At 43.8% G+C, this 26,429-nt stretch overlaps 1 protein-coding gene across 2 annotated transcripts in view; it reads right to left on the bottom strand.

Annotated features, from left to right (window-relative positions):
- Positions 1-26,226, bottom strand: part of ARID5B (AT-rich interaction domain 5B) — a 189,161-nt gene extending 162,935 nt beyond the window's left edge. The window contains exons 1-2 of one of the 2 annotated variants that reach the window (XM_029245550.1): positions 26,198-26,226; positions 25,518-25,772 (exon numbers count right to left, since the gene is read on the bottom strand). In XM_029245550.1, coding sequence (XP_029101383.1) covers positions 25,518-25,772; positions 26,198-26,218 — 276 coding nt within the window. In that variant the 5' untranslated portion in view covers positions 26,219-26,226. Of the gene's footprint in view, positions 1-5,901; positions 5,981-25,517; positions 25,773-26,197 lie in introns of those variants that run through there. The other variant, XM_029245551.1, reaches the window with a different exon arrangement.
- Between the last annotated feature and the right edge of the window lie 203 nt (positions 26,227-26,429).

The raw sequence follows: 26,429 nt of genomic DNA, 5'->3' as shown, positions 1-26,429 counted from the left end.
TTTTCTTTGTTTTTGAAAATAAGGTTAATTTTCATTAAAATGTGTTACATTTACATGATGGCTTTATATTCCCATTTTCATTGTATTAATATTTTTTAAAATTAATTTACAGTAAATTTTCCTTTTTTTATGTACAGTTCTACGTATACCATAGTACACATGGCAACTACTGATCTGTGCTTGGTATAGTTTTCTCTTTTACAAAATGTCATATAGATTAAATCTCACAGTATGAAATCTTTTAAGGCTGCTTCTTTCACTTAGCATAATGCCTTTGAGAGCCACCCATGCTGCTGTCTATATCAACAGCTTGTTCCTTTTTTTCTGCTGAGTAGTACCTCATGTTATGGATCTGTCCCATTGACAGACACTGGGTTGTTTCCAATTTTGGCGATTACAAATAGAGCTGCTATAAATATTCATGTACAAGTTTTCGTGTGAACATACATTTTCAGTTCTCTAGAGTAAATACCTAGGAGAGGGATTGTTGAGTCATATAGTAAGTACATATTTAATTTTGCAGAAGCTGGACAACTGTTTTCCAGAGTGGCTGTAACATTTTGCATTCCAACCAGCAATGTAGGAGAGTTCCAGTTGTCCCCCATCCTTACCAGCACTTGATACTGTCACTGTTAATTTATTATTGCCACTTTAATATGTACGTAGTGGTTTCTGATCATGTTTTTAATTTTCATTTCCCTAATGGCTGAAGATGTTGAACATCTTTTCAGGTGCTAATTTGCCATCCGTATATCCTTTCTGATGAAGTGTGTGTTTAAGTCTTTTACCCAGTTTTAAACATTGGGTTGTCTGTTTTCTTACCGTTGAGTTTTGAGAGCTCTTGTACCCTCTTGATACAGGTCTTTTACCAGATATGGGGTTTGAAAATATTTTCTCCTGTTCTATAGCTTGTCTTTTCATTCTTTTAACAGCGTGTTTCACAAAATGAAAGTTTCATACTTTGATCAAGTCCAATTGGTCAGTGTTTTTCTTCTATGAATTGTGGTCTTACTGTTATATCTATGAACTCTTTGCCTAATTCCTGGTCATGAAGAATTTCTACTTTGTTTTCTTCCGAAAGTTTTATAGTTTTACATTGAGAAGTATAATCCATTTTGACTTAATTTTACATAAAGTGTGAGGGTCAGCTTGACATTCATGTTTTTGGCATATAAATGTCACTTTATTTTTAAATAAATTAGTAAGCATTTAAAATCATTTTAAGTTTTAATTTCTAATACCAGTAGATATAACCCACATAAATCAAAGCTCCTTTGCGGTCCTAGATAATTTGAGTATAAAGGGTCTTGAGTCCAAAAACTTTGTAAACCACTATATCACTAACCAAGGCTGTTCTTATTTTAACTTTGCTTAATGTCTTAGTAACAATTTAATAATGAACAACTCTAACTTTGACTTGAAACTCTCCCTCTTGTTAAGAACTGTGAAGAATCTGAGATTTTACTCTACTTTCAAACTTATAAGTTAGCTTGTCACAGTTTCATGGATGCTTGCAGAGGACACAGACTCCTGATCAGAGACAAACGATGGTTTATAGCTCACAGAAATAGCTGTAGTCAAAGTATCAGCATTTGTGTTGGATCTTTGATAACCAATTCCCAAAAAGAGATACCAAGAGGGCTAGATGATATGTGTCTACAGAGTGGGGTGCATTTCAGGAGAAGAACCCCAAGCATAGGCAACCCAAATCTTTTAATACTGATCAGTAAGTATGTCTGCCCTTTGTTCTGGAGGAAGGCACTAGCTCCATCTTCCAGGGCTGTTCACTATACAAACATCCTTGAAAAGATAGTTGGAACAAAGAGCCAGTGGCTTTGCTCACAAGCGTACAGATACTCAGTGGCCCATGAAACATACCTACCCAACGCCGAACACCTCTACATTCCCTTGCTTTGTTCAACTTCTCTCCTTCCTCATTCTATTTCCCTACAGGAAAAATGTAGGAAACATTTATCTTTATATGCTGTCTGGGTCCAGTCTTCCTTCTCTGCATATCACTCCTTGAAGAAGTCATTCTCCATGGAGATTCCAATGTTACTCTCTAAGGCCATGACTACGTTCTGTCGTTTGGTTCCAACTAGTTGGTTCAAACCTTCATCCAGACTCCAGTCCTTTGTCCAGTCCTCAATTTAGATGTCTCAAGAGTCAACTCAAATTCAGCAGAACTGTACTACCAACTTGGCTTATGTGTAAGAAAAGAGTTTAGTTGACACAAGAAGAATTTAATACTCCCCAACTGTGGTTAACTTTTTGCCCACATCTATTCTTCCTTTCATCTTTAGTAACAGGCTGCTAATTTGCTCGGCACAGAAACAGACACCACTTCCCTGCTTCCCTTACAGCCAGATGCGGCCATGTGACCAAGTTTTGACCAATGGGATGTACCAGTGATGTGCGCAACTTCCAGGTCAGGCCCTCAGAGGGGATGGATATGCCTTTGGATCATACAAATAAAGGCACATATCTCAGGAGAAAACGCTAGAGGGAGTCAGGTCTCTAGATGACTTCGTAGAACCCAGCCATCATACTAACCCTGAAACACTTACCCATAGGCTGTGACATGAGAGATTTTGAACTCCCAACTTATTTAAGCAGCTTTAATTCTGGGTCTCTGTTAAACAGAGCTAAACCTATATATATATTTTTTATTAATATATCATTCCTCAGGAGAGAAGACATGAACGGAACCTTCCCTACAGCACCACGTGGTACCCAATAACAGACCATTGCTGAGGACAGCCATGTTCAGCTATGTTAATGGAGCCCAAAGGACAATAAACACATATGTGTATTATCAGAGGGGTTGGCGAGCGGGGTGCGGGCGTAGAATGAAAACAGGAAAACACGGCATATTCACCTTAATTGTCCCCAAACATCCTGGGGTTTTGCACCAATGGACTCAGGCAAGGGGAAGAAAGTGTCCTGTTGGGCCTGGCTGCGTTAGCCACTTCCATTGCTCGCAAGCCTCCCTCAGATACCTGATATTCAAGGTACCATCTGCCCCATGACTCTCCCTGTTACACATTAGTATGTTCTGCTAACAGGACATCTACAAAGTGAGTAAAAGGTTTCACTCTGCAGGCACGTGGTTGCCAATCAGAGGTCCAAGAAGGTCTGGCAAAAGAGAATGGTAATGTGGGTCAACAAGATGAAGCTTTCACTGGTCAGTGGTGAAATGAGAAAAATGAAATGAGAAAAATGAAGACGACACAGTGAGTATTTCAAGAAGCTAAATATGCTAGATTTCAAGGACTACCCTTGTATCAGCCAGGATCCCAACAGGAAAGACATGGAACAGTTGAGTAATGATAATCCAAGGAGGGTTTTACAAAGGGACTAATGACAAAGATGTTGGTGGGATATAAAAGAACCCTAAGAGAGCGGTAATGCAGGAACCTGGGCTAACAGCATCTCAGCCATCACCACTCCTGGGTGAAATCGTCAAAAGGGCGGGGGATGGTTACCAGCAGATCCTTCTACCAGTGGCTGTGACTCTTCCTTAGAGGCACACCAACAGCCTGGGGGAACCTCCCATGTAAGGACAGGGAATAAACACTTGCCTTCATTCTCCTTCCTCCCTCCCTCTTCTGTGGGGGAACGGCACTGGAAGCCCCTGGTCCCAGGAGCTCTGTTACTGGAGCCACACAGGGGGCCTCCAGGACAGAGAGAAGGGTGCAGCGCTGATCTGGAGAGGCTCCCTGCACACCTGCTATTTAGGACTTCACCTCTCTTCCTTTCAACTGGTGTTACAATAATCTTTCTTTCCTCTAAAATGAGGATGGTAATGGATGCTGGTAGCTGCTTTTTAACGTCCTTACTCGGCAAAATAAAATGATATCAACACTAACTTGGTCCCCGAACTGGGAATTACTGTGCTTATTACCTGTGACATAATGTTAAATCTTTGTTAGGTGTCAGTATTTGATTCTGAGTTGCATAATTCTCTCTCCTACAGTAAACACCAGAATTGCAGAGACTTTTTAGCGGCGAGGACGTTTAACTTTTACTTCTCTTGTACCTCCCAAGGAGCCATGGATTGTGCTGGGCCCAAAGCATACAACAAGTATTTATTTTTAATGGTCCCCCTGTCTGGATGTCCCACACTGGGGGAAACTGAGAGCTGAGGAAGCACTGGCTTCTGAGTCTCATGGACCCGGGTTCAAAGGTGGCTCTACTGTGTTTAATGTCAATGTTAATCTTGGGACGTGACATTATCTCACCAAGGTCTCATTTAAAAAAAGGGCGGGGGGAATCAGATAAAAGAACCCACCTCACAGGGTAACTAGGCTGTTGGAGTAGTTCTAGTACAACTGTCAACACAGGCATCTAAGAAATGATGGCTATTACTGTTATTACGTAACATCACTTTAAGTGAAAATGAGGGAAGGAGGGTGAGCGATCTTCAGATGTCACCTGCAAGGAACTGTGCATGTTCTTTACTCCTCTTAATTCTTTGTCTGGGGACAATAATATCCCTGGAGCTCCTGCTGGGTACCTCCAAGGCCAAGGGTGGGCCGGAAAGCAATTAAGAATGTCTGGGCTTCTCCTTAACCCTCAAGGATACAGCGGTGGCAAACTCTGAGGTGCTTTACTCTACCCAGACGTTCATCTATGAATTTAACAGACATCATCTTATCTAATCCCCATGAGGACTCGCTGAGGTAGGTCTCCTCAGGCCCATTTCAGAGATGACAAAACTGAAGTAGAACCAGAAACCAGCTTGATAAGCCTATCATTTCTCTGGGAAATTGGTCTCTAAGCCTTTATAGTAGTAACACCCCAACCTACTCCTATCCTGGGATAAGTGAACCTTCCCCATCTCCCAGCAATTTCCTGGGGTGGCTGGGACTCAAGGTCATTTGGGGACAAAAAGATTTGTAATTTTTTCATTTGTATTTTGGTTTTGCCCCCAAAGTAAGACTACACGCACTAGTTAAAAATGTGAAGGCTTTCCTGTTGTCTGAGCGACGCAGGAATCCTCTCAGGTTTGCTAAGGGTTAACGTGACTCCCTTAACACGATGAAATGGATTTGCCACGGAGGCTGATTAGCGTATTGGGTTCCAATTTCCCAAGCCAGCCCCTTCTCTTCCAGCCTTTTCCCTCCCCCTCACCAGACACTGGGGTGATGCTTGTGGCTTGGTGAATTTTGGAAATCCATCCTGGTGCAATTACAGGGAGTAAGCAAACAGAAGACTGCTCTGAGCAGCGATTTGTCAAACGTAATGTGACCATCCTTCATGGCACAGCCAAAGGCATTTGAGTATCAAATAAGTAATTCAAAAACCCTAAGTATTTTAATATTCCTAAAAACATTTTTAATACTCGCTAATCTAAAACCTGTTAGGATGCAGCCTGCTCCCATGACCAGAAGGCCCACTCTAAAGAAAGCCCCAGAAACATCCTCTCATTAATTCCCAGTTCCATTTCTTTCCTTTTGGATTTACTACGCATGCATCTTCTTTCCTCCCTAAGATTAAAAATAAATTTACACAGAAATCAAGAAAATGCATCCCAGCAACCTCTCTAAACAGGCAAGCATGTGATATGTAGAGAAGATGCCTTAAGTCAATGGTTGAGCCAGCCTACCCTTCCTTTAGCCAAATTAATAGGGTGTTAACATCACAGTCTATTTTTTAACTACTTTCAGGTCGCCATAATAAAAACTAGCTTGGCCCCCACATACTTAGCTCTGGCCATTAAAACAGAAACAAAAGAAGATAAATGAGGCCAATTCCAGGGTTAACGCGCAGCTGAGTTACCTATGAGAACATTCTCTAAAAGCAAAAACAGTAACCATAAAACCCAAACTCAACCACCACCCAACCGAGATGTTCTAATATGGTGAGTGGCTTCAAACCATTACTTTTACATCTGCTGACCTTTTTTCCACCTAGTTTTACAGGCATACGGCACACTGCCCAGGTACGAAGTTCAGCAGGGCCCGTATTCAATCAAGACCCTAAAAGGAAGAAGGAAATTCATTACCCCTGTTGGTCTATGAAAATCATGGTGGGAGCCGACTGAAGAGTCAAGGTTATTGGTGATCGTGCACAGCACCTTGGTATACTGCTGTCATTAATGAGAAGAGCAGTCTTCACAGAGAGTCAGCGAAAGCCTTACGCCTATTTAGCACATTTTAATGTAGAAACCAAGTAAATCTTCCTGTTTTCTGGAGCCTTTATTTAAACATAAACATATGATTTAGACGTGCTCCCTCTTGTTAAACATTTTTTTTCACTTTGTTCACTTAGCACAGTTCACATTATTATCCTCACATGTACAAGGGCAGTGGAATAATTTGAGACCCACGGCTTTATTTAATAATGTAATTATCCTATATTGGATTACTCAAAAGGGGCTTTGTATTTTACAGTTCTAGCTTTTCCCATACCAGTGATATGCTCTGACACAGTAACTGATTCAGGCTTCAGTCAAAAGCTCTAAACTCAGTTTGGAAAAATATTGAGTGTTTCTGAATAAGCCAGGATTAATATAAGAGCCAATTTGCAACCACAGTTGGTGACCTTTCTACCCCTGTTCAAAGACTGTGGTGTGGAGGCCAACACAGAGGACAGACACGAGCAACTATGGCTGCCTGATTCCAACTCCCTGCCACCTCAGTGAGGCGGTACAAACCAGAGAATAAAGCCCAAGTTTCCCTCAAGGTAAGCTTTCTGAAGGCGGGGCTGTAACTTGCCTTCCACATCTTCTGATATTCCGTAGACCACCAGGAGGAGCTGAATGCGTGAATGAACGAATGAGTGGATGAATGCTACTGGGCATTCCGACAAAACAGTTGCAAAAGGGAATCCAGAAGGAGCTATCACAAGCTGAGCTTCATCCAGTGCTACTGTCAGGAGGGATTTTGTTTGAGCTTTTCCCCCAACTCAACTCAATCTGATCCAATTAACCTGCACTGACTCTGCTCTGTGCCAGGCATTGGACTGGGAACCAGCCATGCAGAGAGAAGGATGAAGAAGACACGGGTGCTGCCCTTCAGAAATGGGCAGTGCCCAGGGCTCCTGTTACTTGCCTAGAAGTGAAGGTTACTCTCTCTCTAGTCTCCTTTGCCAGAGAATCCATTCATTCTTTCACTTTCAACGTCCGGAACATCTACTCTGAGCTGCGCAAGGCACTAGGAACAGCAGGGGGCTGGGGAAGAACTGCAGTCTAGCGGGGGTGGGGGACACAGGACACATACAGTAAAGCACAGTCCTCAGCTAAGTGTGATTTATACAATGAGAAACTGTCATAAGTGAGCTCATTCATTCAACAAATATTTATTGAGCACTAACTATATGTCAGGCACTGGGATCATAGTCAGAAATTAAAACAAATAAAAATCCGTACCTTCCTGGATCCTACAGTTGTGTGTGGGGTTAGGGTACGTGTGTGTGTGTGTTGGCAGAGAGGGGAGTGGGGGGCCAGATAATAAAATCTGCACGGAGAGGGAACAGGATACAAAGGCACTGGGAGGGACGTGGTATGTTGTCAAATTCAAGGTGAAAGAAAAAGCACATAGCATACATATATCCTATAGCTGATACATGCTTCTAAATTTGAATCCGGACTCCTTTTCTCTAAGTTTCTGGCAGGTTTCGCATGGAAGCTACCCCATAAATCAATTTCCATTATTAAAAACTGACCAGAATCTGGGAATTCCCCAGCAGCCCAGTGGTTAGGATTCCGCACTTCCACTACAGGGGGCATGGGTTCGATCCCTGGTCAGGGAACTAAGATCCCGCATGCCGTGTGGCATGGCCAAATAAATAAATAAATAAAAAGTGAAAAGAGAATCAACAGACTGGGAAAAGATATTAAAAAATAATTGACCAGAATCTGCTTAATGCCACCCTTTTCTCAAACCTTTAATGCCTACATAGGTGTGTTTTAAGCACTTTATCTAAAACCAAGTTGCATCTTCCCTGAAAGAGGAACAGTTGAGTTTTCCCATGAAACAGATAATTTCCACAGAATTTAAAAGATGGAAGGCCAGCTGCTCCCTGACATACGCACAGAGTTGAAGAGTGGCTGAGAGATCCTTGTTTCCTATAGGTTCACCTGTTAGAAACACAAACTGGGACAACAATCCCTTTCATTTGGATGTTTAGGACTTAGTTACATGGACATATGCCAACCTGATTTAATGCCCCTCCTCAAACACTGTGCATGAAACATACCTATGTTTTTATGCATTTAGGAGCCTGTTTAATTATACCAGCTACAGCGTCCTCATTCCCCTTCTCTCTGCAGACTCATCATCACACCAGGCGCAATGTCCTTTCCAGCAAAACGCCCCAAATTCACTGATCAAGACATTAGGTTTGGGACTTCCCTGGTGGTCCACTGGCAAAAGAACCCGCCTTCCACTGCAGGGGTATGGGTTCGATCCCTGGTCGGGAAACTAAGATTCCCACATGCCATGGGGCAACTGAGACCTGACGCAGCCAAAAATAAAATAAAATAAAATAACTAAATAAATTTTTATATATATATGACATTAGGTTTTAGAAAGACCCAATATAAGTTGTTGACATGCTCTAAGACTAACAAGTATTTGAAGGATTAAAGCAGTCTGCTATCTATTATGTACATCGTCTATAATTAAATGCCCAGAAGAGTGGGGAGGTATTTGGAAGAACCACTCAAGGAGAATACATAATAACAACAAAAGGGGAAAAAAAGAGCGAGACAGGGTAAGAAGACTATCTTCCAATCCACATCAGACTAGCTTTATACTAAGGTGATTGGTTCCACCGCTGATTGTAGCGGGCAGCCTCTAAAAGGACACCCAGTGATCCCCACCCACCTCCTTGTATTCATGCCCTTGTGTGATCCCCTTCCCTTGAATATGGGCAGGACATAATGTCCCAGATCTAACAAACAGACCTAGGCAAAAGTGATGGGATTTCAACTCTGAGATTAGTTTACCAAAGGACTGTGGCTCCTGGCTGGCTCACACACGGTGAGGGAAGTCAACTGCCACACTGGAGCTGGCCTGTGGAGAAGCCCATGCAGCTCGGCAAGGAACCAGGGAGGTCAAGGTCAACGGCTAACAAGGAAGGAGGCTGTCAGCCCAACAGCCCAGGAGCAGAGGAGTGAGCTCAGAAGTAGATTCTAGCCCTAGAGAGCTTTGAGATGACTCAGGGCCCGCCGGGCACCCTGACTGCAGCTTTGAGAGACCCCAAGCCAGACACACCTAGCTAAGTCTTACCCAGACTCCTGACCTACAGAAACTGTGAATGAGAAATGCTTTAAGATGGGAAGTTTGGGGTAATTTGTTACACAACAATAGAGAGCTAGTACACTAATCTTCGAACGTGGAATACGTTGACATATTTTTGTGTGACAATGAAATAAAGCCTGTGAAACAAGGTGCTAAATACCAGTTTTAACTGTGCCTGGAAATGAGATTAATTTCTGCTGAGAAGTTGACAAGCCAATGGAAGAATGCTTTATGCAACTGCCTAAATCCTGAAATAACTGCGTGTAAAAGAGATCTTTTCTTGTTGGGGGGTATCCACAGAAATCTCCAAGAATACTACAGAACAGTATAAGCAACCCTTTCAGGACGGAAGGGGATCCATAGAAATCTCCAAGAATACTACAGAACAGTATAAGCACCCCTTTTCAGGACAGAAGGGGCAGAATAAAATATAAGCTTGTCCAGTAAGGCTGACTTTATGTTCTCTCTCCTCTAAGCAACTAGAGGGAGAAAGGCCAATCTTACTCATCTCTTTATCACCTCCACGGTACCTTGTGTGTACTAATAAATATTGGTTGAAGTGAACTGAATAAAAGTTTGCCGTCAAAAGGCCTATATTTAAAAATAGAAATGTTAAGAGCAAGATTATATTATGTCCTCCGCTACTGCAGAAGAATTCCAAGCCTCGTGTCTCTTGTCCTCCTCTCACCTTCTCAAGGGCCTTGGCACAGCTGACCAGTTAGACAACGGTGCTGCCTACATGTACAATCTACAGGTCCTGTACATACACAATCCTCTAGCCCTCATGGCCAAGATCAAAGCAAGGCTTCTCTTTCCTTAAAAAGAGAGAAAAAAGGCAGAAAATAGCCTTTAAAAATTAAGGCCAAAAAAAAAGAATTAAGGCAACTGAGGTACCTCAATATTCTGTCATGCTGAGAATGTTTTCACTCCACTACTTCGAGGGGTCATTTAAGGAATTCTGGGGGTCAGAAGTGATTTGAACACCTGCTTGGCTGTCTATTGAATTACTGATCGAGTAACATCCAAAATGTGGAGAAACAGGACCTATAACTGTAAAGAAAAAAAACAGAGCCTACTGATAATTTTAAAGGACACTACCATGTGTGTGATTCATACCATTTGCATTAGAAAAAACATCTTCAGCCTTTTTACTAGAACCTCCTTCTTGCCTGCCCAGATAGTTGGGGATGCATATTTTACAACCCAATGCATTGTTGCTGACACATTCAGCCCCCAGGAGTACAGAACACAATTAGACTATTATGGAGAACGCGCACAAGAAACAGAATGGAACAGATTATCTCACTTAAGACATACAGAACTGAATTATTTTCTGTATCTATAACCCATGTACACTAGATTTTGGAATAATTTGGCGAGGAGCCTGGGTACTACAGCAGTGTTTTCATCTGAATCCTAGTCATCTGATAAACACTGTGGGATTAACCCAAAGCAAAAGGATTTAATGGCCCAGCAGGCAGCCTCTATTTTGAAGATCCTTCTTCTAAGGTTCCCCAGCCATTGTGGCTGGGGCTCAAGCCCTTTATGTCCTTCTTTCTGCTGATGCTTTCTGCTTTTTGAAAGAACCTGGCATCACGCATCTCAAAGGAGTTGGTCTGGAATTACACTCCTTACCACCACCGAAAGAGGAAAAGGAGGAGAGGACAAGGGGGTGAAACCCATTTCCAGATTAGGGGTGTTTTGAAAAACAAGAACTAGGAGAGGCTCTTTTTAAATGGCGGGAAAGGGAAGGTATTTACAATAAATTCAAGGCTGTGCACATTCAGCGCATCAACACCAGGTTTCCCAGAAGCTGCATCACGAAAGGGGAGGGACCTGGGAAGCACCAGGTCTGAACTTTCTTCGGCACACTGAGGTGGGACATCTGGAATGCAGGTTTGGTCTCTTGACTCCCATCTCTTTTTATTTTGTTGTGGCTGATGGAAGAAATGCCCCCTGAGGGTCCTTTAAGACCCAAATAGAACAGAGCAGAATGGGCTGCAGGGTGACTCCTTCACAGTGACTGGAAACTTCAAACATGAATCAAAAACTCTGAACCTAAACACAAGAAAAACCTCTCAGGACAGACGGAGAACCAGGAAGTTTAACTCAATTTAAATTGATAATTTTCTTAGTTATTGTTTTTTCAAACAATAGTAACCCAATGATTCAACCAATAAATTACTTAGTAAGGGGCTATTAACAGTCTTAGCACCATGACAGACTTCATGGAGACAATGAAGTTCGGATTTGGTCCCAGGCCGGAAAGGACAGGGTCGATGACTAGCATCTGCTAACGGCCTGGGTCTTCTATTAGCCAGCTCAGGGTTTGAGACTTTATGCCCATACAAGTCTCATTTGATAATCACAGCCCAGCAAGATTAGCCTACTTCGCAGATAAGGAAGCAGAGACCCCAGAAAAATTAAGTAATGGACCAAGATGACGTGCAGCTACTATCAGAGTACATACACACATGTGGTTCTACCAAGCTTTGAGACTAAGAGTTTATATTCTAAACAGAAAGAAAAAACACACACGGGAAATTAGTAATCAGCACTGCCTCTAGGCTCAAGTTCAACCTGACCAGCTAGACGACCCGAGGTCTGGCTTCAGTCTACCCCATTGTCCACCACAGCCCTGCTCCTTTGCCGAACACAGACCACATCCAACACTGCCAAGTCCTGCCTTCCTACTTGCCTATGGCTTCATCTGCCAAGGATTTCCCCTTCTGTCATTCTCACTCCTCAAAAATCTCTACCCATGAAAGGCCGAAGTATTTTCAAGGGTCTGCTCACAAGCCCCCTTCGGCAGGGCGCCTTCAGCATGGCTCCAGGCCACCTCCCCACTCACACACTTCTTTCTTCCCACTTTTTTTTTTTTTTTTTGCGGTACGCGGGCCTCTCACTGTTGTGGCCTCTCCCGTTGCGGAGCACAGGCTCCGGACGCGCAGGCTCAGCGGCCATGGCTCACAGGCCCAGCCGCTCCGCGGCACGTGGGATCTTCCCGGACCAGGGCACGAACCCGTGTCCCCGAGCATCGGCAGGCGGACTCCCAACCACTGCGCCACCAGGGAAGCCCCTCTTCCCACATCTTAATCCCTGTGCCCTTCCTGACTGTGGGCCCCAGCTTGCACGTCCGTCCATTCCTTCCATCCCTCCAGACTCTGGAGCTTCGGCTGGAGAAAATGGTGAGGGCTTTGCCCACCGGGCTGCCTGGCCTCCTCCCTTTGCTGCCCCTTTAGGACTAACAGGTTCCTTTTGCTTCATTACAGAAAACGGGCCAAATGTGAGAAAGTTTTCAAAACTGTAACATTCCAAAGCTTTCCTCCAGAGAGTGCAAGGTGGCAGCCCGTGGGCCACATCTAGACTGAATACATGTTGAGTTTGGCCCACAGAGTTTTCTTAAAAATTTTATGGAACTGCCAACTAAAACCACACAAAAATCTGGCTTTCTGGCACGTCTCTTGAAAAAATGGAAAGATATGGCAACATCAAATGACACTGCTGCCCGCATGCAACGTTCGACAGGACCTGAGGGGCAACATCCAGACGAGTCACACGCCCCCCGGTTCTGTCTCCCAGCCTGGCTCCACCCACTTCGGCCTCCCTGCCCGGCCCACACCTGTGCCTCTGCTCCAGGCTCCTTTCTCTCCTCGTCAGTGGAAGACATCATAGAGGAGGTGGTTTTTGAACAGGATACAGCAGTTGTGCTATTTTACTTCACAGAGAAAAACCTCAGCAAATTTGACACCCTTCTTCGGATACAACCCCCAATTCCTCGACCTGTCAGCAGGACAGCACGAGGCGTCTGCCGCCTGTGTTCTGGAATCAAGACAACTCGAGCTCCCATTCAGTCTCTGTCATTTACCTGATGAGTGAACTTAGAAACCTGGACGGGTGACCTAGACTCTCGGGTTGCCCGCCTGCAGAATGACATGGCCCTAGAGCCTCCCTCATAGTACTGTGGCTGTTAAGAGTAAACAGAATGTCCATGTGAAGCTGTCGACACCTAGTTTTACTACTAACTTTATTAAAGTCATATCAGACCAGGGGCCAGGCAAACATTTACCGTAAAAGGTCAGATGGTAAACACGTGAGGCTCTGTGCGTCACAGTCTCTGTCGCAACTACTCAGCTCTGCCACGATAGTGTGAAAGCTGCCAGAGACCATTTGTAAACAGGTGGCTGTGTGCCAATAAAACTTTATTGACAAAACAGGCAGCGGGCCAGATTTGGCCTATAGGCCTTAGTTTGCGGCTCCGTTTTCTACTTCTCCACAGCCAGCCAATGTAAATCAGTTCTGAAAATGCTACGCAGGTGTCTCAATGGGATCTAAAATAGTAGGTGCCTCCAGTGGGCTTCAGTGGGCGTCTCTAACCTGTTTCCTGGGTTCACCAAGATTCAGCTCAGCCCAGAAATCATGCCAAAGGGAGAACGCTCCCCCCTCCACATCCTACCAAGAAACCTTTTCCCAATCGTCACTGGAATCTCTTTAGCCCTGAGTTCAAACACTACTTCTTGCAAAATGCCTCCAGAGACCTTCCTAACAAGATCAGGTACGCCATCATAGGTCGCTGTATTTTCCCTTCTCCATGCTGACCGCACCACAAAATCACCCATTTATTTAGGATTGTTTGCTTAATCGTGCCTGTGCTCCCCGCCCAGTGAGAAGCCCCACGAAGGCAGGATCTGCCTGGTTTCCTACCTGTCTCTCCAGGGCACAGCACGGCCTGCACACAGACGCCGCTCAGGAGGGAGGTGCCTGGCTCCTCCCGTGGGCTTGTGGGATTTAAAGAGCCCGTGCAAACACTTTACTGAGCAGGTGCGCGGTATTATTACCAAATACTCGCGTATCAGTCAACAGCCAATTTGACTGCAAGTTCCCAGACAGCAGGATAGAAGCTTTCAAGAACCATATACTAAATAAATAGATGAAGGACCAAAAGAAACTATTCATAAAGGCTCAGATAAAGAATAGGTCAGTATATAATGAAAATGAAAATATATATATTTCTCAATATATTCTAAATAGGGGGATATGAAGATCACCTGGCAGAATCGAGAATCTGGTGTTTTCAATCTTGCCTCTCAGTCTCACTTAGATGTGACCTTGGGCAAGTTACTTAACACCTCTTTTGGTCTCAGTTGCCTAGTCTATAAAGTGTGGAAATGTCACAATACTACCAACCTTAGAGAATTTCTTTGAGAACTAAATGAGTATTTAAATTATATGTTAATTTATTTGCAGTGCCTGACACATAATAGCTACTCAATAGAAAAAAAATGTAACTTCATTGAAAACACTGTGGGTGAAACTTTTGCAAATGGTTTTGGAAAACAGCAAGTTGGGAAGTTTCCTCTGGGTTGTGCACCTGGAAGAAGGAAGTGTGAATGTGGTTCTAAGACTACAGTGTATGGTGATGGGTTTCCTCCATTTTGGATAAATCAATGAACTCACCTTTTCCTTCTTCCTTTAGAGAGTGAGTAACATAAGAACAGAAATCTTTATCTGGGTATTAGTCACTGTGTTAACTGTTATATCCCAGTGCAGAGAACCAGCACATAGCAGGCACACAATAAAAATTTCTGAATGAAAGAAACCATCCATGAATATCAGACGGTAGCAGAAATGCCAATTCTGTTTATCACCAAGAATGCTTTTCTTGAGTCAATATAAATATCCCTATCAGAGGGCCCTCCTGGCCCCAGGAAAGAATTTGGAAATGAGAGTAATAAAGGTGAAATCCAGAGGGGGCCCTGAATATCAAAGCCTGGTTTCTGTGTAATCGCTCACCCTTTGGTAAGTGTCTCGTCACTAGAATAAAAACCATACACTCCATTAGTGACTTCATAAAAGTGATCTCCCACAGAGGCACCAACTACTGGTGTAAGACAGGGCACTGGAACGACCCCCCTGAACACGCCCATGGGAAACACTTGCCTACTTGCCTCAGACTGTAACCTCAAGAGAGCAGCCCTTCCCCAAAGCAGCAGACCACTGTGCTTGAGGGACTGGGTTCTGGTTAGTCTCTGCATCTATTAAATAGAGGGGGCTGGACTTGTTCTCTTGAATATCCTGTGAGTCTATTAAAACGTCCATGGCACATCAGCCAGGAGCCTTTTTCTGAGATAAGCATGGCAAGTCTTCCTGGTCATCGTGATCAACAGCGCCAAGAGCTGTCTGGCCAGTCCCGCCTACAAGCACACATGTCTGATGGCAGAGGCAGAGGGACCGGCTGCACCCATGGACAGGCTATTGTTCATGCCAGGAGAAGGTCTCAGAACATCAGAACAACCTATTCTGCATCGGACGGCTTCACCGCACGTCAGAGGCCCTCATTCCACAAGGCAAATTTCCAATCAGAACGTCGCCAAAGTTGGGTCGTTACAGAAGAGAAACCACTAAACCTGGGCCCATCACTGAGCAAAGTCTGAGGACAAGGTAATGAATGAGAACATTTTTATTCCCTGGTACAGTATCTGGCTAGTTTGCTTTTTTCCCAATGGTACTCGGAGCTGAGCTCAAAATAGATGACGGCAAGCAAAGCTTGGACTAAAGGGAAAACAGTATTCTGTCAAAATGATTTCCATCTCCAATGTTCCACAGGGAGCTTTGAGCAGGCCTAGTGACAGGTAACTGGATGGTAACTTGGCCTGTTATCTCTGTAGTATGCAAGGCTTCCTTTGTGAGAATAACACACACACACACACAAACACACAACTCCATATATACATATCTGTATATACATACACACACACACTTTGATATGTATGTATATGTACATATTTTAAAACATATTCGTCCTTTAAGAAGAACACACAGAATTATCAAGATTAAATTATTCGCACTTACTTCTTTGTCTCCAGTAATATCGTGTTCTTTTGTGCTGGTAAAACAACATGTGCTTTAATTAGCAAATATCTGTAAATAATTTATTTGCTTTCAAATACAACAGAACAATGGGGTCGATTTTCACATACATTTGCCCAGCACACATGCTGGGTCTTAAGCCAGACTCTCCCATTGTTCAATAACTACATCAAGCTATCCAACTCTTGCTGCCCTCCGTGGTGGAGGGGTGGGATAGGGGGCTAGAAACCCAAGTTCCTTCCAGAAGCCACATCCCATTTTGCATGACCCTAGAAGGCAAGCACAAAGCACTGTCCAGTCCAAGCTACAACAAACTCTTATGATCTCCAACCCTGGAGCCTTCTGCGAGGAACACGGAAGAGTGCCAGAGCAAAGGGCACTGGAGTAATGGTCGCTGGATGCAGGCGCTCTGCTGCCCCCCAACAGTGTGAACCCCAAAACATAGGCACAAAGTGTGAGGCCCGTGAATCACAAAACCTCATCTAGGCTCTGCAGGGTTAAAACTGGGCGCTGCGCGTGCAGTGCAAAGAAAGATGTTAAATCAAATGAGAATGACTGCTCTAGGACTGGAGGCACTATTATTTTGAATAAGATTGAAAAGGCCAGAAAAAGCAATTCAAAAACATTTCAATTATGTATTTCCCAGAACTACATCTTTGAGCAACTAATGCAAACGTTACCACCACAGTAAAACTTCTTCCCACATAAAAGCATATAAAACAGGTTAAACAGCATATACTTTATATATCATATGCATACTTTTGACTATTAATAAAAAATTCAAAATCTATGTATGCTTTACTCTCCTAAGCAATACAGTAATTATGATTAAAGAACACAGGCAGCACAAAAAGAGCCAATTTATCTTACTCGTGCCCAGGAATACTATTGGGTAACTAAGCAACTAAAGACAAAATATGGTCTAATTAATTCAATCCTATGCTTATTTAAAAGACACAATTAGAACATTTTTATTTTCCAGCCTGCACAGTAGCTCAACATGCTTGAGGGTGTACAAAGCAAAGCCTATTATTCTCAAAGACAAGAGTTTAATGTTTAGTGCCACTGATCCGGCTTGGAACTCAACTCTGGGGAGGAGGGATGCGCATCACAGCCCAGGTGCGCTGGAGTCATGAGAAAGGAAAGGTGGGGAGAGGGGAGATGGTTATGGGGCCACCAGATTGACTAGCAACACGTGGTTTCTACCCCCAGTTTTTCTCTCTGTTCAAGGATGGAGATGGGACCCGGAACTTGACGTTCATGTGTGTAAGGACACCCACCACTGTGCGTTGATTCATACAGCCACAAAGATCCTACAGAAGATTCATGCAGTTAAACCACATGTCCTAGTCTGTGTGACAAATGTCAAATATCCATCTTGAACGCTGTTAACAATGCGTCTGATTTTAAAAGCAGAATTAATGTACGCAAGTGTGTACTGGAGACTTGATGCCATTAGCATGCGTCTAAAGCGCCCTTTCAATCGTCATCATGATCTGCACGTTGGAAACGTGTCGTCCGTACGGGTGCTCACAGTACAGGACGCGAGCCATGCTCTTCAAAGGCCAAGGCCCAGGTTCTAATCTCCAGGAGGCCAGCAAGGACCTTGGTGCGGCTAGAAAAAGCCATCCTCGTGCGAGGGCACAGGAGCAGATTTTTCAAGAAATGCAGGAATCCATGACCACATTTCTGAGAGGCGAATGAATCCTTAAGCCAACAATCAATAAATTTATTTCAAATTTATTTAAAAGCCAAGCCAACGGGTAATCACTAGCTACAATATTCTTCTGAGTAGAAGATGGCAGATATCCAACCACGCTGGCTATAAAAAATGACAAGCAAATCCATTTGATTCCAGCAATTATATTCTGGATATTGGTTAAAACTAGACTTTGATAAATGAGCCTGAGTCATGTATCACTAGATGCCACTATGAACAATGGCATGCTTTATTAATAACTAACAGCGAAGTATTTACATGTATGGACTCGCGCACTCCATAAACATAACATTTCCTTAGTATGTGCCTGACACTCTAAATGTCAAGACAGGTTTTAATTGATTACGGTTTTGACTTGCTATCAAACATGTGGCCTCGTCAAGAACATCAGTCTGGAAAACATGCTAGTTCGCCGGAACTGCCAACCAACACTCAGGTGAGAAGTGACTCCCCTTCCCTGAAGTCCCATCTTTCCGCAGACTGCCACCCCAGAGCCCTGACTTTTTTTTTTTTTAAACAACCTTTATTTATTTTAAATACAATTTTTTTTTTTTTTTTTGCCACCGTGTGCCGCTTGTGGGATCATAGTTCCCCAACCAGGGATTGAACCCAGGCCCTTGGCAGTGAAAGCTCAGAGTCCAAACCGCTGGACCGCCAGGGAATTCCCCCAAAACCCTGACTTTCTATAGGCTGAAGGCTGAAGACTGGAAACATGCTCAAAAAGATGGAGATGCTGGGGCTTCCCTGGTGGCGCAGTGGTTGGGAGTCCGCCTGCCGATTCGGGGGACAGGGGTTCGTGCCCCGGTCCGGGAAGATCCCACATGCCGCGGAGCGGCTGGGCCCGTGAGCCATGGCCGCTGAGCCTGCGCGTCCAGAGCCTGTGCTCCGCAACGGGAGAGGCCACAACAGTGAGAGGCCCGCGTACCGCAAAAAAACAAAACAAAACAAAACAAGAAAAAGATGGAGATGCTGCCTCTCGCCTGATCATTCAGTCCCAAGTAGTCACTAATTTCTTCGGCGAGTTCTACTTAAAAAAAAAAAAAAACCTTTGCGCATTTTCACAGCCTATGGTGCAAAATGATATGGATTTTAGAAGAGAAAGAAATGTGAGGTGGGCTGCTGGAGCTGGCCCACAGGTGAATGACCCTCTGCCAGAAAGAAAGAAATTGGGCCAAGCTTAAAGAAAGCAGGCTGTGGGGAAGCATTCATTTTAATCATGACATTTAGTCATTCAGTAGATACTTGATGAATGCACTGACTGCTGTGGGGAGACCCAGAGGTAAGTAAGACACAACCCTCTGCTTCTGAGAACAGCACTGCAGTGGGGAGGGGGAAGAGGGAGTGACAAGCACAGGAAAAGCACACAGATAACCATTCCAGGAAGCACCATGTGAAAACTACCGGGGAGATTAAAACCAAACACTAGACTATAAGTCCCCTGAGGGCAGGGGTACTTGTCTGTCTTGTTCAATGCTGGATGTCGGGGCCTAGAACAGGCTCTGGCACAAAATGGGTGCTCTATAAATATGCATGGAGTGAATAAGACCTCAAAGGTGAAGACAGTACTTCATAGTTTCCAGAAAGACTGCAAAAGGCTACAAATAAATAGTGACCTTAGTTAATCTCCACTTTAACTAAGGGATGCAGATAAGAGTCTGACAGCTTTTCTGTGACCAGTGTCTGTCTATGGGGGTAGACTAAGAGTTTTTTGAGGGCTGGGACATTCTCCTGTATCTCAGTACCCCACTGTCCAGCACCTAGTAGGTCTTCAATCAGCAGCTGAGGAGTTGAACACATGCGTTTTCCAAAAACATATAGTGACCCTTCCTTTGAAAACGTATTGCATTTACTGTCAGAACAATTCACCAATGTGTTACATCTTACACTGCTTTTACATTTTTTAAAAACGTGTGCTGATCTCATCTCTCTTCTTGAGAAAAAAAGCCACATCATGAATTGTTTCACATCCATCTCTGTACCTAGCAAAGCACGGAGCACATAGCACTCAGCAAGCACCTTTTATTAACTCAAGATAGATGAAACCAGCATTGGCTGGAATTGGGAACTTAACCATACAAAATACAACTTAGTATACATTCTACTGATTCTCAAATTTTAACATCCTAGGCTCAATGCTAAAACAGAATTTTGTACATATAAAGGTTTTTGACATATTAATGTTAAAGTATTTCTTCTATTACTGGATCTTGCTCCAAAGCCAAGGAAGAAAGACTAAAAGGTACACAGTCACATTCCTTATTTCGGATCAACTCCATAGGGCAGGGGTCAGCAAACTTTTTCTGTAAAGGGCCAAAGAGTAAATATTTTCCACTGTGTGGGCCATATGGTCACTGTCACAACCATTCAACTCTGACACTGTAGTCTGAGAGCAGCTATAAACAATACATAAACAGTCTATGTTCCAGTAAAACTTTATTTACAAAAGCAGACAGTGGGCCATATTTGGCCCTTTGGCCTTAGTTTGCTGACACTTGTCACAGTCCAATAAACTCTGTCCATGTAATTCATTAGTTCTCACCCTAGTTCTAAAGGGCCTGCTAGGGAGAGAGTAAAGATATTCCTTCTCTTAGCTTAAGATCATTACTAAAAATAAACGATAACTATTATAACAGCATCCATCATTTGCTGAGCTCGCATGTATAGGTACGAGGCTAGTTGCCAAGACCTCTTCATTATTATTACTAATTCTCTTGGCAAAGTAGAAACCATTAAATCCATTTGACAGGTGAAGAAACTGAGGCTTAGAAAAGTTAAAGAAATTCTGCAAGGCTAGTGAGGACACTGAAGAGATCTCAGAAACTTCTAAAAAAAGAAATCAGCTCATGGAAATGGACCAGAGACCCAGTGAGTGGCCACCCACAGGCAGAGCAAGGCCAGTCCAGCACCTCCTGAATTTCAGAATGTGTCTGTGATATGATCAGGTGATCTTCTAAAAACTCCTGCTGATCCAGTTGACAGCATATTTCGATACTAAAACGTAAATCCTTAAGGAGCCTTTTATAATGGCAACACAGCTAAAACCACCATATGGATGAAAGCCAGCCTGATCTGGGGGGACCTGAATTGGCTATATGTTCTAGTAAACTAACCTAAATGCCGCCCTCTCACAGAGAAAAGCTTTCTTTAGGAAGGTCCATGGTAGTGGTCTCAAACTCTAACGAGAACAATAATACTAATATTAATGATAATAATAATGAGTCAGCCATTACTGGAGACCCTGCTATGTGCCCACCTCAGTTGTAAGCACTTTACATGTATTAACTCCTTTAATCCTTAAAATAATCCTGGGAAGTAGGTACCATATTTCCATTTTACAGATGAGAAAACCGAGGCACAGAGTTTAAAACTCGCCCAAGATCCACACAGCTAGAGCAAGACTGTTTAAAATGCAGAATCCTGGACCCCAATTCCAGAGATTCTAAATAAATTAATTCCAGTAGGGGCTTGTGAATATGGATTTTTAACAATTTTTGACTGGATAGTGAGGCTGGTGATAGTCAAACCACTGTTAGATACCCTGGCTGCATACTAAAATCTGTAGTGCCCAGATATGCTTGATATTGACTCCCTGACATCACTGACTTACTCATCCACACTTGCTGTTGCAGGGGACCGGCAAGCTTTCTTGTAGAATCCAGCCTATGATCCGTCAGGCTGAAATCCAACCTTGTACCTCCACCTATTTTTTTTTTTTTTTTTTTGCGGTACGCGGGCCTCTCACTGTTGTGGCTTCTCCCGTTGCGGAGCACAAGCTCCAGATGCGCAGGCTCAGCGTCCATGGCTCACGGGCCCAGCCGCTCGGCGGCATGTGGGATCTTCCCAGACCGGGGCACGAACCCGTGTCCCCTGCATTGGCAGGCGGACTCTCAACCACTGCTCCACCAGGGAAGCCCTCTTTTCTATTTATTTAATTTACAGTTATAAAGTAATTTTGCCCATAATAATGTCTCTTGATATTTATAACAATCCCCAGTCAGCTTTACTATTGTTCCCATTTTGCAGATGAAGAAACTGAGGTTCAGAGTGTTTACAGTTATCCAAGGGCAAACAAATAGTAAGTTGTAGAATCAAGATGTGAGTCTCTGGAATGCTTTTCCTCCACACCAGCTGCCAGCACTGTTAAGTATGTGTAGGCAGCAGTGATATAAGCAGGCCAGACATTATCCTAATTACTTAAACTAGTAATAAATTGTTAATGATTATTAATAATGGTATTAAAATGTAACTGTTATTGTCCTATGACATTGGCTAGGATTAACTGCACTTTATAGAATAAGAATGATTCTGCTGCCTAAATATCTGGTGACCTTTAGCAAAGCTGACTAGTCATAGTTCTAAAATGCACAAGGAACTGCCCACATTTAGTACACACTTCTGGAATATAATATGATGTATTCAAGCTCTAGTTTCAAGGGTAGGTTTCAGCGGGAAAATAAAGCAACCCTAAAGCTTAAGAAGGCCTAGGTTCTAGCCGGCGACCTTTGACAAGCCACATAAACTCTTCAAGCCTCTGTCTCCATCTATAAAATGGGCATACAAATCCCTGCCTTATCTAGCCTGATACAATTAATGCAAAGATCAATAAGAAAATTTCCCTCCCCCACCAAAAAAAAAAAAAATTGTCCTCTGCAGATCATAGCAAACCACATAGGGATGCTATTTCTAATCTCGCACAATGATAATTTCCCTGTTTTTAGAACTGATGTCTTTATATTTCAAGAAATCATAAAAAGACAGAATGATGCTCTTAAGCCAAAAAAGCATACGGAGTCCTGGCTGTCCTTTTGAAATGGATGCTGATGTCAGCTCAATCAAGAAATTATTAACCTCCATTTGGTTACTTTAAATAAACTGTACTGGCTGATTTAAATGTGCTGAACATTTTCTCCAAGGCACAGTGCACGTCACCAGGAAACCTTTCTCTTTCAGTTATGCATTGCAAATGGCAAATGCATCATTCAAAACTATTTAAAATCAATAATAAAATCATTTCGCTGTACATAAACAAGTTAACAGAGTAAGAGAAAACAAAGCAAATGTCTTAATGAGAGGGCCCTGTTGCCCCCTCTAGGTGCCAGCAGTAAATGCTGGTTTCTGCAGGCTCTCCTCCAGAGGAGACTGCTGCTGCTATTCTGCTAATGAATGACTGACTATCTTAGGCCAGGGGGGAAATGACATCACCAGGGTGGAAAACCGATCTGCACTGGGAAACTTTCTACCTGCTTTACATTTGTCATAATTATTTTGCACAATGTAGCCTGTATTTGCATAATTTTGAGGCGTGTCATTATCTCAATTGAAAATTGTTTTAATATGGCTGAATAATTCACAAGGACATCATCCAAAGTCCTAATGAAATATACAACTATAATCATACAGCTAATTACCAGCCGTGTTAGCATTAAAAAACAAATCATGCATAATATTAGACGATGTATATGCAGCTGAGGAATATAAATAGAGCCATCTCCCTCTCCAAACCCCCTAGAGTTTACTTTTAAATGGCAAGATTAATTTTCTCAGGTATGGCTCATATAGCAGCGACGAAACGCAAAGATCATTAAAATGGTTCGCTTACATTTCCCCATAATGAATAATGTCTTTTAAAAAATCGTGTATTTAAAAATATATCTATTCACTATCATTAGTTCTACCAGATGCAACCTTCAGCTAATATTTCTTTTATTCTTAAATCAGAATTTACTATTTAATTACACAACAGAAATTAAAACTGGACCAAGTGGGGTCAATTCGGGGTCTTTAAAAAATATTCCGCTTTCAATTGAAAAAAAAAAAAAAAAGAGCGTGGCCACAAAATATCCCATAAAACACTGAATAATTTCCTTCTGGGTTCAGTCAGAAGTCTATTAGGCACCAGCTCTTTTCTGGATATTTAATCCTTCCCTTTTCCAGATCACAGGCCATGTTGAAGTAATAAATTTGAAAAGCAAATAATAAGAAATCAGGAGGGGGAGGGGAAGGCAGACAGCTGCGCAGGAAAGTTGGGTCGGGGGAGGGGGCCGAGCCAAACCTTGGGCGGTGCAAAGAGCTCAACCTGTTGGTAGGCTGTAGGATTTTTCACAGCATTTCCAAACAACACCTTTGTAAAATTGCCGGCAGACGTCGGGAAAGGTGAACATTTAAAACCCATAGCTGGCCGGGAGGGCGGAGGGGAGGTCGTGTGGGTTGGGAGAGGTGTTCGGGGAGGAGGGAGGGGCTTATTTCCGAAGAGGCTGAAACGAGGGCGAACGTTTTGACGAACTCCGGTAATTAACCGGCATAGACCACTGACGGGTAACTCGACCTCGGCGAGAAGGAGTGAACTGGAGGTGCCAAAAGTACAATCAACTCCACCAGACCGAGGAATTCTGGAAGGACTGGCAGGCAGCTTCGAGCTCCGGGATGAGTTAAACGGGGAACCATTCACTTAACAAAAAGGTCCTTACACCTACCTCGACAACTCGAAAGCCTGGCACAGAGCTAGCTGCCCTCAGAAGTCTGAGTTTGATTGCCCTGCTCCCGCTTGGGCAACACAAAGCCTTGACAGGCGGCCGCGCGCCCTCCCGCTCCGCCGCGCCGCAGGCACAGCCTTCCCAAAACAGTTCCCCCCGTAGGTACCAGGGTGCTGAGGTCGGTCAGCTGACGAGGGGAGCCCGCAGAAATGCGGTCACACATGAAATGACAGAGCCGAATAGGGGCGGCCGCCCCGGCGACCGGTGACAGCGGGCTCACCTCGGGCGTCCTGCCGGGAGCGCCGGCGAGCGCCCCCGCGGCCGCCCAGAAACGTGCCGGGGAGGCTCTGTCCCTCTCCACCCTCCCCAGGAGCGCCGTCTGGGCACGGAGGACTCCGGACCCGCAGGGCCAGGGGGTGAGCACACACCCCTCTGCCCTTCCCTCCCCCGTCCGCGTCCCACACATCCCCAAAGATCGCGCTGGAAGGCGTCCACTTTGCGTGGAGTAATTGAAAACTAGAACATCAAATGGCTTGTCCGGGGGGAGGGGGTGGGGACGAGAGATAGTTGTTAATGCTTAACGTGTTTGTGCCGGTTACACGACCGCTTTGAAATCCGCCCGGGCAGATCTGCAAGTTATTTGAATGTATTATTCCAGTACCTGTCATTTATCACTTTATTCAACACGTCTTTGCCAACTCAATAGCTTTTGATCTCACTCTGCCTCCATTTCGTAATTTCCGCCCTCTTAAACATATCAAATACTTACTTAAAAAAAAAAAGAAAAACGGGAACAATATCGAAACCCACCGAAAGAAATCCACCCATCCCCTACCGAGCCAGACGCGAAGGTAAATTTTCAAAAGGCAAAAAATATAAAAAGCATGTGATGTTCAAGCGGCAATAGCAGGATCTCACACACACACACACACACACACACACACACACATCCTTGAACAAAACCCTTCTCGAACAAGTTATTTGATCTTGACTAAAATCAGCAGTTGGATCTTTGTAAAGCTGACAGCCAAACTCTGACAATGGCAAAATACTCGAGCCCCAGCTAGTGGCGCTACCCCTTTAAAAAAGAAGTCGATCCTGTTCGCCTGCAGAAGTGAATACAGTATTTTCAAGCTTGCCCTGTAATAAGCATTACTACGGGAAAAAATAATAAAGAAAGAAGAGAGGGAGATATAAGTTTACCACCTCGCCATGGTCGCTATTTCTGCCCTGGGGAGTGTCTTCTGGGAGGAAATAAAGTTTAGAGCTGGATAAAAGTTGCCGGCTGGTCCTCTCTTCCCACAACAGCTGGAGCTCCGCTATGCAAATCGGATCCTTTGGCGTACATCTTACAAAGAAAAAGTCGCCAAGGGACAAAATTCTTGGTTTGCCTTCAAGGTGGAATTGAAAAGCCTTGTAGAAAATGTAAGGTCCGTGCAAGCCACACGGTGAGCCGACCCACTGCAGGGGAAAAAAAGCACCAAATAAATAATGTAGCCATCAGAGCACAAACGTCTATTCCCAGACACATTTACACACAGACATCCACACTCTTAATACAGAAGAGCCAACAGATATAAAGCTGGGTGGAAAAAATAATAGAGCCCACACAAATTTTCTGCCTCCCTTAAAAAAAAAAAAAAAAAAGACTCCGGGCCCCCCACCTCTCCCTACCTCTCCATCTGAGGCGGTAGAATTACATTATGTATGTATGATCACTGCAGGGATTTTTTTAAACAATAAAAATGATTTGGGGGGATGCAGAGGGTAAAAGTTTGGTGAAAAGTTTGTGGGGGGTGTGGGTGGGTGCAGAGGTGTGGGTGAGCCGGGGGGCTGGGGGGTGCCGGGGGGTGCCGGGATCGGAGGAGCGGAGGAGAGCGAAATACCTGGAGTGAGTTGGGCTCCATCTCGACGTTCTGAATTGATTGAACTCAACATTCTCTCCAAACTTGTTGGCTTGAATGGATTGCATCAGGTCCTGGCAGGGAAAAACATTCTCTGCCTTCAGCCGGCGTAATGTCTCAATATAAAACTAAGCTCTCGCCTCCCCTTCGGCACCAAAATGATTGAAAATGTGTCCTAATATTTCTCTGACGACTCAATTTTCAGCTCCTGTCA

The sequence above is a fragment of the Monodon monoceros genome, unplaced genomic scaffold (genome assembly GCF_005190385.1).
Source record: "Monodon monoceros isolate NGI ecotype Baffin Bay Population unplaced genomic scaffold, NGI_Narwhal_1 Super_Scaffold_4, whole genome shotgun sequence".
Taxonomy (NCBI): Eukaryota; Metazoa; Chordata; class Mammalia; order Artiodactyla; family Monodontidae; genus Monodon; species Monodon monoceros.
The sequence above is the reverse complement of the archived record's forward strand: the minus strand, read 5'-3'. Positions and strand labels throughout refer to the sequence as shown.